This window comes from Ipomoea triloba, chromosome 4, assembly GCF_003576645.1.
Source record: "Ipomoea triloba cultivar NCNSP0323 chromosome 4, ASM357664v1".
Lineage (NCBI taxonomy): Eukaryota > Viridiplantae > Streptophyta > Magnoliopsida > Solanales > Convolvulaceae > Ipomoea > Ipomoea triloba.
This window is the reverse complement of record NC_044919.1, coordinates 26,115,118-26,129,309: the sequence shown is the minus strand read 5'-3', so window position 1 is coordinate 26,129,309 and position 14,192 is coordinate 26,115,118. Positions and strand designations below refer to the sequence as shown.

Genomic DNA, 14,192 nt, shown 5'->3' with positions numbered 1-14,192 from the left:
AGAGTTGTTTTAAATGAACTTTTCTAGCAAAGAGGGCTATTATCTCTTGGGATATTCGTTGTTGAGACCCTATGGTTCGTTTGTAGGCACATTTTCGTGGTACAATAAAGGATGTATTAATTTCAATCTTGTGCGTTGTTCTCTTGTCTAGGCTCACATGCATGTCAAAGCTTTGTGACATCTTTTGCACTAATGGTTTTGCTTGTTCGAGGATAGCTTGCTTGAGGACAAGCAAGGTTTAAAGTGTGGAAAGTTTGATAAGTGCAAAAGATGCCTACTTCATAAGGTCATTCTTGGATCGTTTAGTGCATAAATCATTGCTTTGATGAGTGATTTAATCCTATATTGCATTAGAATACGTTATATTGTCATCGTACCTCGTTCCACACTTCACCGATTGCTTTGTAGGAAAAAAGAAGTGTTTAAAGACAGGAAATGGCGATATTTGGAAGAAGAATTCATGAGCCAAAGTTAGAGGACGAAATAGGCCTTGGACGTGCCTATGGACGCGCGTCCAGGACGACGTCTAGAATTCCCCTCTTTGAAGTTTCAACAGCAAAACAGAGACCTGCCTTAGACGCGCCCATGGATGCGCGTCCAGGCCGGCGTCCAGAATTCAACTCTCTGAAGTTTTGAAAGCAGAACAGAAGCCTACCTTGGACGCGCCATTGGACGCGCGTCCAAGGTGGCGTCCAAAAATCAATCCTCTGAAGTTTTGAAGATAGAACAGCAGCGCGCCTTGGACGCGCCACTGGACACGCGTCCAGCCTTGCGTCCACCACGGGAATTTAGCGGTTAGTCACTTTTTAAAAGGGAAGAGGGAACCATTTTCAGGGGATCATCATCATCATCATCATCAACTACTCTCCATATAGATTTTTTCTCTCTCTAGGTTTTAGCTCTCAAATTCTCTCCATTCCATAGCTCAATTGCACTCCAAAATCATGTTCCATAGCTAGATTTGGAGAGAAATTCACATTTCAAGATTGTATTGAACAAAGTACTCAAGGATTCTACTTCAATTGCAAGCTAAGTTTCATTTTCTATTCTTGCATTTCAATTCCTAGTTGTTGATTTGATTCTATTGTTTTGCTAGTTCAATTGCTTTTTTATTTCAATTTTCGCCATGAGTAGCTAGATCTTTTGAGGATTTGAATCAATTAGTCTTGCATAATGTCCCTTGAGTTCTAAATTTCTTAAACCTAGGATTGGATAATGCTTGTTTGATGATTGATTGTGAATTGGGATGATTTTCTTGACTCTATGCCAACAAGGATCCGGTTGCAATAGAGGATTAGGATAGGAATACTCACCTACGAGAGTAGGGAGTATACCTAGCCCTCACCATCCACATTTCCTTCTCACCTTTGAGAAAAGGGAGATTGGAAGGCAAGAGGCACACCAAGTGTTTGATGAATTGCCCCTTCTAGCCTAGTTATTATGAGAATAAGGCTAAGGCATGGGAGAGAGGCCATTGTCCACGAGAGTGGCATTGGCACTAGTGATCTTGTCTCAATCGTGTCCAATGAGCGTTGCCAAGTCCTAGGACCATAGGAAATCGAGGGTGAACATGCTTGATAAGTTAATTCGAATCCCCTTTCCCTTTAATTGTTTCCTATTCTTTTGCATTAATTGTTTTGTTCTTAGCATGATTCACTCATACAAATGCTTCGGACTAGCTTTCGAACACTTTTAGCCCTTGTGCTTAATCCGCTTGCTTGCCAATTCCCTTACGCCTTCCTAGAGGACGACACTCTTCACACACCACTTCACTCACACCGCATCCATCATTCTCACGTTGAAAAAGTACGCTTTTCATGCTTCATTCATTTCTTTGTGTAGTTCTTTCCTATCTAGTGTTGGTACGCTTATCTTGTATAAGGTGCCCGGTATGTGTTAGTGTTTTAGAAGTATATAAAGGAAAGTGTTGAGTGTTTAGAGGCTGCGGGAGATAGCCAATAGAATGAAAAGACACTGGTGCAAAATGATACTCAAGAGGGAATTTTTGGCAAAAGGCATTTCAGTCTAAACCTTGAGTATGGTGTGTGTTCGAACTGTTCAGACAAATTCTGAAGCAACCGGAGTTGCACTTTTATCAAGACATGAGAGATCCTGTGGCAGGAGGACTCGTGTCTACCAATTTCAAGCGTAACTTTTGAACAGTATCAATGGATACGGGGTGATCTTGTTGTATATTTTTCTTAATGAGATCTCTTTAATTTCTTCTTCCCAAACGCTTTGCAACAATTAGGGTACAAACTAATTAAATGAAATCTTAATAAATCAAAAATGTAGAGATGGACGAGAAACACCTTAGTTATTATTCATTTATTGAAACAACAATTCATAGTACAACCATAATAATTATTATTTAATTAAAAATGTATAGAAAATGCATATATTTGTGAAGATATGGTTGATTATATTTTAATTTTGCGTTGAATTAATTAAGAAGCAAGGAAGATATGATCAAGCACAGATAGGAGATCCATCCTTGCGGTAGAGTTGGCAGCCGGAGTTTCCTATTGTGCAGCAATTTTCACATATGTCTCTGATTTTTTCCTTGCTTGGAGGGCATATCTTGTACTCTAGATCCGCCTCACAGAATTGAGGGCAGATTTGGGCCTCTACATGTTCCACATTGCTCCCCATCACAAGAATTCCTGCAATATAATTATAGATAATTGTCAAATTCAGTACACTAAGGGTGTGTTTGGTTGGTGAGTTTACGTATAAGGTATGGATATCAAAGTGATTGTTATTGTTTGTTGATAGGTTTTTAGAGTACTACTATGGGTTTGGAATACCCCATTAATTGGCAAACCCATATCCTAATGAAATAAGGGTTTCATTCCCTTTCCTCCTTTCTTCTCAAACTATTAATAATCATTCTCATTCCACCATACTACCAAACATGCACAATACTTTCACCAAAGTCCATTACCCTTACCCATACCGATTCCGATTCCCATGTGCGGACCAAACACACCCTAAGTTTATTAGTGCTAGGCGGAGGCTAGTAAAGGTCAACTCCATCACCATGTGGCCAAATAGGGGATTGTTTGGTGGAGGCTGATAAAGGCCTAAGTCCAGCACCATGGGGTAGGATCGGAGATTGTTGGGTGGAGGGCAATAAAGAGCCTCGGAGATTGTTGGGTGGAGGGAAATAAAGGGCCAAGTCCAGCAGCCTAGCTCTCGAAAATATATTACGGTATAAGGAAATAAAGTTGCGTCTTTGCTACGAACTATATATAACTTTTGGCGTAATGGTGATAAGTGTTTGATGAGTAGTTAAGACCAGCTGGTGCTGGGATGGGAGGCTGATAAGGTTGGCTTTTTAACCTTTACAAATTTAGTATTATTGTGCATAATCTATATAAACAATAAACATGCAATTCAATTACTAAATATAATTTCAAAATTGTAATTCAACCATAACATATTCTGTACACGTAAGCATGTATAATATATATAAATAATAAAAGTATAGTTCAACTATCCGTTTCTATCTCTAGTTTGAATGAATGTATGCAAAATTGTTTGATTTAAGATTGCATAATCTTTGGTTGGAATTGAACGAGATGAGTGTACGCATAACACATACCCAAAACAAGGAGAGCGAGGAAACCAACTTTGCTACTAGCCATGATCGAAAAGATGTATGATGTTTAGGTTGAGCTTGAGATGCTATCCTAGGTTGTCTTCATGCCCATTTATAGCAATTAAACATGATGGCATGTAGAATTGGATAAGTTTCACTAGCATTATTTATTTGCATGTATGCCATTTGGCGAAGCAAGTGAATTAATAAATTTCATTATATATATATATTTGGCTTGAATTGACTTTACCGGCAGCATGTGTAGTTGAATATAGATTAAATATAAATTAACTTAACAAATCCTACCCAATTGTGATATGTTACGAAAAGTCTAAATCGACTCTAACTTTGTACGTTTATTCAAAACTGCAGCCTGCAAACATGTTTTAAAAATTATATATATGATTAGGAAGGCTCGCACCAAGACGTACTTATGTATGGTTGAATTGAAATATTAATTTTTAATTTAATTCAAGTGGTTTTTTTCCAATTTCTTTTTTTTTACGTTATATATTTTATGAGTAGTTCAGTAGCTTATTTGACCATTACTCCGAGAAAAATGATATTACTAATTGATTTAAAATATAAAAAGATCGTAATCTATATTCTATACTATATATAAAAGTAAAATCTTCCTATTTCATTCCCCGCCTAAACTTTTGTAGTCAATTAATGAAATATTTTATTGGTCAAATAATTAATAAAGCTTATTTGTTAAGAAAATGTAAAATAGAAATTAACTAATATCTATAAATTGATAATATGTATACTCACGTATCAACACTATTAATAAAAGTAAAATCAATTATCGGGAAAAAAAAAGGATATTACTAATTGACTGAAAATTATTTAAAAACTTTAATAGTTAATTATACTTTCCTTTTGAAAACTCTAAGTTATTTAAACTTTAAAAAAATTAATTGAACATGGGTTGTTAGATTTTTATAATAATCAAAATTAATTCATTCAAATATGGAGGAGGAAGATAAAACTAAATGCAATATGGGGAAAATGAATATACTTAAAGTATAAAAGTATAATTACACATATATTAGTGTAATTGACTAATAATAATTGCCTAATAATTATTATGATAATTAAGTTAAGCATTGGTCGTTGAATTTATTTTTATAATAATTACAATTAATTTATTTCTCATTTTCTCATATTTATTTTAGTAATAATATAATTATATAAGTCATATTACTTATAGATCTTTTTAAGATAATTTTAGACAAACAAGTCATATATTATTCAATTAATTGAGTAATATTTTTGTACTAATCTTATAATCAAATAAATGTACACGTTCAATATTAGAATTTTTTATAATTTCATCTTTATTTTTTATAATCAATACTAGTTATTAATAATAATAGAATTTTAGTGGCGGTTATAATGAACCGCCGCAAATAATTGTCACTAACAATTAATTATTTAGGTTTTATCTTAAAATAGCGGCGGTTCTATAACCGCCTCAAAATAATCATTTAGAGGCGGTTATATATAACCGCCGCTAAGTATATGTCGCTAAAATATCAATTTGTTGTAGTGGCAAAACGATTTTATTCCGATCCTAGGGAATTTTTAATATATAGTAGTAGTAGTATAATACTAATAATAAAAAATATATATATATTCATCAAATATAGCCCAACTAGTACAGAATTGGGAATATAAAGATGACTTTGTCTACACCTTCTAGATATAGGTGTGGTGGAAAAGTAATAAAAAATAAGATGGTGGCAATAACGTAAATGTATACATAACAATCTATTACACCTATAAATTAAATGTGTAGTTGATTCTAATATTATAAAATATAAAAAATGGTCCAACTTTCCGCGGCATTCTTACGGAGTGGGTGTTGCGGAAAGTTATACATTAAAATAATATATAACTTTCCACGGCACCCACCCATGAGGGTGCCACGGAAAATCAACCAAAAATAACTTCCCAGACCGCGCGAATTGAAACCAAATCTGCAACTAGGGTATAGCACCCCCAAATTGAAAAATACATCGCAAACCGCCAAAGCTGCAGCCAAATCTGTTGCTACACCCAAATCCAAACAACACATTGCTATCGTCGGCCGCTATCCGCCATTCCAAATCGAAGCAAGAATTCGCGAACCGCCATCCCCCATCCTCCATTTCCGGTAACCAAAGCTTTCAGTAGCTGCCACTCGCCATAGCCTCCTCTCATTTCAGCCGCCACTAGTCTCCATTGCCTCCCATCGCGTTCAGCTATCGCTTACTGCCATTTTCCTCCTCTGGTCGTGTTCAACTGTCGCCGCCCGCTGTCGCACTTCTTTCCTCTTCGACAGCAACGATTGCCGACGCCAAAACGCCACTCCACCGGCCACCACTGCAACGATGCCGGTAAGTTTTCTTTATTTATTTTATTTCGAATTAGTATTGTATAATTGGTTCATTTATTTTTTTTCCGAATATTAATGTTATTGTGTTATACTAGATATTTTAAGAAATTTATTTTTAGTTTTTGTTGATTTATTTTGAATATTAGTGTTATTGTGCTATATTTGAATTTTAAAAAAATTTATTTCAAAATTTATTTTTTAATTTTATTTTTATTGTGATATATTTTATCTTAAAAAAATTATTGCTAATTTTTGTTCCTTTATTTATAATTTTATTGTTATTGTGCTATATTTATTTCGAATGTTAATTATGAAAATAAATTATTTGTTTGTCAAAGAATTTAAAATAATATTTTTTTCTATGTATATGAAATAAATAGTATTAATTAACAAAATGATTAATATAAATTTTGAGAGAGATAGAGTTACTTTAAATGTAAAATTTTACATTAAAGAAACGAAATTACTTTGAATATAAGTATATAATGGCTTTTCAAAAAAAAAAGTATATAATGTAGTCATTTGATAAATTAGATTAAATTTGATGAGTTATGTATATATAATTCAATGAGTTAGAGATTTTGATGAATTAGATTGATTTGGATGAGTTAGATATATTTCTTTAATTATAAACTAGGTATTTTGATGGATTAAGTGTCTTGATATATATATATATATATATATATATATATATATATATATATACACACACACACTAGTATTTGTACGCGCGATGCGCGAAAGTTCATGCCCAATATTAAAACATTAATAAATATAAATAATTAAAATTTTTAATTCTAATTATATATACAAATATAGTATATGTATTTTATACACACACATATATGATTTACCATGTATAGAAATTTAATTAAAATATAATCAATCATTAAATTAATTATATAATAATTTTACTAAAATGATAATTAAGGAATAGGAAAATGATATGATAGATATAGGTGTATGATAATAATGATGGAGTTAATAAAGCTAACGGTGTTATAACGGTGTAAGGGTAGTTTTGTATAACAACAATGTAGTAGGGACAATTTTGTCTAATAACATTGAAGTGTACAACATTTAAAGTAAAATGTATAAATTTATTAGCATATAGAAAGAGGGACATAAATCAAGGATATAATCTTGATTGAGACTTATTAAGTTTATTATATATATATATATATATATATATATATATATATATAGAGAGAGAGAGAGAGAGAGAGAGAGAGAGAGAGAGAGAGAAAGAGAGAGAGAGGGGTCACTAATCAGGTGAAAATCATATCCTAGGTGAGAACCTACGGACAAATCTAAACCACTGATTTAGTAGATCTGACGGTTCAAAATAAACAAAACTTTGTAATATTTATGAAAAAGACCCGCACTAATTTTAAAATTTTGTAATATTTATGAAAATGATCCCGCTAATTTTTTTATTTGATTTCTCATCCATCAGATCTTGAAGATCAATATGTGTGTGTGTGTGTGTGTTGGATCAAATGAGAACAAGTTCTTAGGAGATAAATAAGAACCAATTTTAACCTTATATCTGGAAAAATTGAATGAATCAAATCAAATATCAAAAAAAACGTGGTAGCATTTTAGGAATTATCACCAACTTTACTACGCAAACTTGAACACTAAATTATGCAATTCTCATACTTTTCCAACTTTGCACATTTAGTATTACCATTTTGCATATTTAGTATTAAAAAATTGCACATGTACAAATGTGAAAGTTCATTGCACTTAGAGTTTCGAATTTAGAGTTTATAACTGAGTTTTTTGTTTTATTTGGTTTAGTTGTTCACTTTTACTGCTTAAGGTCTAGCATTTACAGTTTAGATTTAAAATTTAACTTTTTCGTTGATTTTATAAACTTTACAAAGTTTGCATATTTAGTTATTAAAGATTACATATTTAAGTGTTCAAGTTTGCATAGCGAAGTTGATGCTAATTACGAAAATATCACTGCATTTATTTTCGTTAAATTTTACAGATGTAAGATTGAGATTGATTATTATTTTCCTCTTATGGTATTGTTCTCACAGGATACTTACCATATATATAGTTTTTCTACCTGTACTACAATAGCTAGGTATTGATTTTTGAGAAATTCAACAAGAATTCTGGTCAAACGAAGAGGGGAAAAAAAGGCACGTGCATGATCAAGGCTCAATTTATTTGCATCGACAAAATACAACAATTCGATAGACTTTCGTTTTGGTAAAACTTATGCTTTTGATTTTTGGACTGTTCAAATCTACAGTTTACATTGTCCCTTCTGGCTTTCTTATCTATATATGGAGTATATTTATTCCCATCTTGTAGCAACACTTGCTGGATTTATTCAATTGACTCAAATAATCAAAGGAAAACTAATTTGTAGGAAGAGCAAAACAATTTTATTCCGATCCTAGGGAATTTTTTTAATATATATTTGGTTGTATACTTTATGTTATAGTTAATGTTATTATTAATGTTAGACTATCTGTATTTTTAAATTTTTTGCTCACTTTTAAAAATATGTTCTATTTCTATATTATCACAATTACAATTCACTGTTATAATAATAATAATAATAATAATAATAATAATAATAATAATAATAATAATAATAAAACAATTCATCAAATGTAACCCCAATCCGAGATCCCATTTCCCAATTACCCCACCAATCTCTATTGAATACTGTTAGGAATAATGTTGTTTATATTTGAGTCATTTCCATTTTTTGTCCTACTGTTATTTGGGCATTGTCAATTTTAATTTAGTCCGCTTCATTAGTTTTTGTCACGTTGCGGTCAGTACGTCTTATTTAAAATGTTTGTCAAATAATTGTCCAAAACAGGGTATTTTGGTCTTTTCATACTTTGATATCTTCTTTACCCTTTACAGTGGTTATTCCTTACACATTTTTATCCAATGAAGAGGTCCGGCAAAAGCCATAGCTTTTGTAATGTGGCTCACATGGCTTTCACCGGACCTCTTCATTGAATGAAAATGTGTAAGAAAAACCACTGCAAAAGGTCAAAGAGATGACCAAAGCATGAAAAGACAAAAAATACTCATATTTTGGACGGTCATTTGACAAAAATTTTAACGGTGGACTAAAAGTGGCAAGGCCTAAATAAGACTGGCCGCAATGTGACAAAAATTAATGAAGTGAACTAAAATTGGCAATGCCCAATTAACAGTAGGACCAAAAATGAAAATTACTCTTTATATTTTAATGATATTACTATTTGTAAAGATAATGAACTCAGAACTCCCAAATTTGTACTGATTGGCTCTATTAAGTTTGTTAGGACTCTTGTAAAGATCAAAAAAGGATACACCTTAATTATATTGTTCTAACTTAAACCAACATATCTTGTCCAAAAGATTTTATGATGAGTAGATTGTAGATAGCAGTAGATCCTTACTTCAACAGAAATCATTCATCGATTTTTATTTAATTTGATTTTAATAGATCTTGATATCTCGTCCGACACAACCGACAAATAATCCTTACAGTCACCCATTCAAGAGATTTACAGATTTATCAACTTGGCTAATTAAGAAGATACACTAGCCAATTAAACAATTTTAAACCTTGTAATTCATGTGTTGATGTCTTTTGATAGATATTTTATTATCATCTATCTAACGTTATTTAGAATTATTCCAACTATCTAAGTCAAGATCCAATAAATCCTCTTAATTAGGATTGTAGATCCAATATCTTAGAAATACAAATAATAGAGTTTAATATGAAAAATAAAGAATGCCTTATGAGAAAAAGAATTTTTAGGCGTTCAGAAAGGTTTTAAAGCTAGTTTTGGCCAAAAATAATACTTTACACCGAAAATGTACAATATTGGTTAATACCTACGAGTTAATGGAGAATAGAAGACGGCAAAAAACACGTGCATGATTATCAAGGCTCCATGCATCTAGTTGCTTGGACAGACTATAATAATTCGATTTGGTTTTGGCAAAACGTACGACTTTGATTTTTGGACTGTCCAAATCTAAACTTCGCATTGTGCCCCTGCTGGCTTTCTTATCTACGGACTCTATTTAATCCCATGTTGCACCCGTTTAATTAGTCAATTGACACAATTAAATATTTAGTATTGAGTATTTGTGGGAGATAATACTTTTTATTGTATATTCATTTAACACTCTTGACCCATCATATTGATAAAAATAAATAAATAAACCCGAATTTAAAATGAAAGGCGGCTTGGAATATGCTTTCCATATTTTATTTTAATATACTTCTCTATTTCCTACGAAACTGATCTCATATTCTAGGCTTCTAGCTATGCATTGAACCACTAACATTTTGCTATAAATAGGGTATTAATGTAGCTTCTCCATTCATCAAGCAAGCAATCACGTATAGAGATTAGATCATAAGTAGTTCGAAGAAGTTAAGGTATCATATCATGGCCGCCACAGCTTCCAAAATTGGTTTCCTTACTCTCCTCGTTGTTTGGGGTATGCCTTCATACTTTCTTCTTTTCTTACCTAATAAAAGTTTTTACTTATAACAACACATTAGAATATAATTCAACGTCTTCTATATTTTCGAGTTTAACATTTTCTATTATTATTATTCTTAGATAAAATTGTACGTTTCCTCTCTAAAATTTAAATTATAAGATAATTATATGATTCGCTCATACTTATTAGTTGTACTCACTTTCCGTCGCTAAACTATAACTGGCGTTATAAATTTCGTCCTTTTTCTAACAGGTTGTGCTCACTTCTTCTCTCTAAGCGATATAAGTGGCGTTGCAAATTTTGTCGCCCTTAATGTTTTGTTAGAAAAAGAATGAAATTTACAAATTCAATTAATTATAGCTTGATGACGAAAAGTGAGCACGACCAACAAGTAGGGGAAAATCATATAATTGCCTTATAACTTAGGGGCGAAAAGTGTAATTTTTTCTTATTATTATTATTATTATTATTATTATTATTATTATATTAAATTACAAATTTATGTTTTATATATTATATGCCTAGCTTGTCCCTAACCTTTAATAATTTACCTGACTAACACTGATACCAAATTGAAATATATATATATATATATATATCCACTAAGCCAAGCACCTTGTGCTCAAATGGTATGTAGTGGCCTCCCTCAAATGAAAGGTCATGAGTTTGAGCCTCAGTGGAGGAGATATCGAAATTGACTCTTTGTTCAAACTTTAATTTATAATATTGATACCAAATTGAAATATATATATTCACTAAAAGTTTAAAATGACAAAAAATATATATATCCACTAAAACTTTAAAATGATAAGTACCTTTAATTTATAATACTGATACCAAATTGAAATATACATCTCGACTAAAAATTTAAACTGATAATTAAATTTTACATTAAGGTTTTATATATTATATGTTCAACACACACATTCTCATTAACTAATTATCGAAACCTTTTTACTATCAAATTGAAATTTATATGGAGTAATTATTTCTTACTATATGAATGTTTGTGTGACAGGCATTCTTGTATTAGGATCCAACATGGATCAAGCAGAAGCGCAAGCATGCCCTAGAAATTGTGACCCAAATGCAGACTATATGATTTGTCCACCTCGTACCACTAAAATTCGTCAAATATGTCAAAACTGTTGCACAGCAAAAGCTCGAGGCTGTCAACTCTATCGCAATAATGGAAGTCCCATATGTAACTAATTTCAGAAACAAGTCTCAAGATCATGTGTAGTACTTGCAATACATATATGGACTAGAAATAAGGCCAGCCAAGTCGGTCTCAAAGGGTGAAGAAAGATATAGTGTTGTTTGGTTTTCTGCTTGTTGCGTTTGCTTTTCTTTGTTTTTAATTTTAATGTGTTAAAATATAAATAAAATTGTAATAGTAATTACTGAATAATTAAGAAGGCTAGTCACTTACTACCCTTCTTTCTTTATTACATTGTAAAATAAGATTTCGCATTTCCGTCCCGTTTGATCTTAGTATTATCGTAACATTACTATTTTTTATTCCCTTGCGCGTGAGTGAGCGTCTCAAAGCTATACAATTCAAATTCTCTTTAAAAAGGGTATGGTACGTGCAAATCCACTTTCCAAATCAATGTTGGACAAGTGCTTCTTCCAAGCTTTCCACCTTCATTTTCCAACTTAAATAGATCTACTTTGACCCGACCTAACTTGGTAGTGGACCCCACATATATTTATACCAAAAAATAATCACTTAAAATGTTATTTTATGCTATTTTTTCTAAGTATGAAAAAAAAAAAAAAAAGACGAGTTACAGAAAGAATCATTAATCCATTATTATTCATCATTCAATCCAATATATGCATGATATATAGGTTCCAGTGTAACTACAACATTATAAAGGATGAAGATGTATTATTGATGGCCTTGCGTGACAACATATCTAGCTTCCATCCTATTTTTGTACATTTTTCTCCAAATTGCCGTTGATTTGGCCCTTTTTGGGAGTTTTTGCCTTCAAAACATTATAATGGTTTCAGTTAGCTCCTCCAACAAAATTTATCACATAATTGGTCACTTTAAGCACAATTTAACCAATTCCAATCCAAAATTGGAAAGTAGTACAATTTAGTACTTATTAATTATTATAATATAATACCGCTAGTACGTAATATCCACATATATTTATTTACAATAGTAACAACAACTATGCAATTAGAATTACATATTTTTCTTCAATGATAATCATAATTTCCATTTCAAATAAAATATTTTAGTCTTCTAATATAATTATATAAATTTCTGCCTTCACACCTGCCTTAGATGTGCTAATCCCACTTCTGACTGGACACACAACACATATTAGTTGACATGTTTCCAAATATATGAATCATCTGATAATAAAGGAGTGTTATTAGCAAACACATGTTAGCTGATAGTTTGTTAGTGGATTGAGTTATCGGATTTGATTAGCTGATAGCATTATTTAGTTGTACAAAGATGTTTGATAAATTAATTGTTAGCTATTAGATGATTACATGCAAAATGACCTTTAACAGTATAATTTATTTTTTCAAAAAGCTTATTGAAAAAGTTACTTTGAATTTTAGTGTTTTGGAGCAATAAATTTTTATAAAAAGTTAATTAACCGAACACTCATATTGACTATTTAACCAAATCGATCAAACAATTAATAGTGGTCAAACAAGTCAAAATTAACTGATAAACTATATATTTTAAATGGCAAAAACTTGTGTGAGACCGTCTCACCGTGAGACGGGTCGGGTCGGGTCGGGTCATGAGGTAAATGTAACACTTATACGCATAAATGTCATACTTATATGCTCAAATGTAATACTAATTAGGAATAAAAATTTTGTTACTTATAAGGGTAAATGTAATACTTTTATAGGAAAATATAATACTTTTACATTTCGATTTAAAAGTATTACATTTTTCCTCAAAAGTATTATATTTTCCCTTATAAGTAAGGAAAAATTGTCAACATTACTTATTATGAAAAATGTAACACTTTCTCTCTTATAAGTAACAAAAATTGTATTGCTAATTAGTATTATATTTGAGCATATAAGTATAACATTTGCACATATAAGTGTGACATTTGCATGGTGCACATAACAGCAGTTAGATAGCAATTAGTTAGTCAGTTTGATATTTTGTTAATCTGTTTCAGTAAGGCATCACGCTGTATATAACACTACTATGAACTGCCTCAATAGTCAATTCAATTTTCTGTTACTCAATACACAAGAAGTTTTCTTTCTTTCCTTTGCTCCCTGCTCACATACTGTGACATGGTATCAGAGCACAGATTTGTAACAATAGAGATGGCGTGGACAGGGACGAGCAGCACTAGACCTCCGGCAGCACCTCCGGCTGTCGCGACGCCGACCGTTCAAGCTCCGGCGAGCACAATTTTTGATCCATATGACTTAGCGAGTCCTTTTTACCTTCATCCAAGCGAAAATCCGTCACTCGTTCTAGTCTCCATAGTGTTGGATGGTCGCAATTATCATCCGTGGGCAAGAGCGATGGAGATGAGCTTGCTTTCCAAGAACAAACTAGGGTTTGTAGACGGCACGATTGCGATGCCGGACGTGAACGATGTGAAGTTCCCCTATTGGAAGAGATGCAATAATATGGTTTCGACTTGGATAACGCGGTCAGTTTCGACCGAAATTGCACAGACGATCCTCTGGTTGGGAACGGCGGAGAGAATC

The 14,192-nt window shown here is 32.0% G+C and overlaps 1 protein-coding gene across 1 annotated transcript; it reads right to left on the bottom strand.

The window, feature by feature from the left end:
- Positions 1-2,317: 2,317 nt before the first annotated feature.
- On the bottom strand, positions 2,318-3,679 carry LOC116015054 (proteinase inhibitor PSI-1.2-like). Its single transcript, XM_031255051.1, has 2 exons — positions 3,605-3,679; positions 2,318-2,663 (listed from the first exon to the last, which is right to left on the bottom strand). The coding sequence occupies exons 1-2, from the start codon at positions 3,645-3,647 to the stop codon at positions 2,470-2,472; spliced, it is 237 nt and encodes a 78-aa protein (XP_031110911.1). The 5' UTR covers positions 3,648-3,679; the 3' UTR covers positions 2,318-2,469.
- Positions 3,680-14,192: the final 10,513 nt, after the last annotated feature.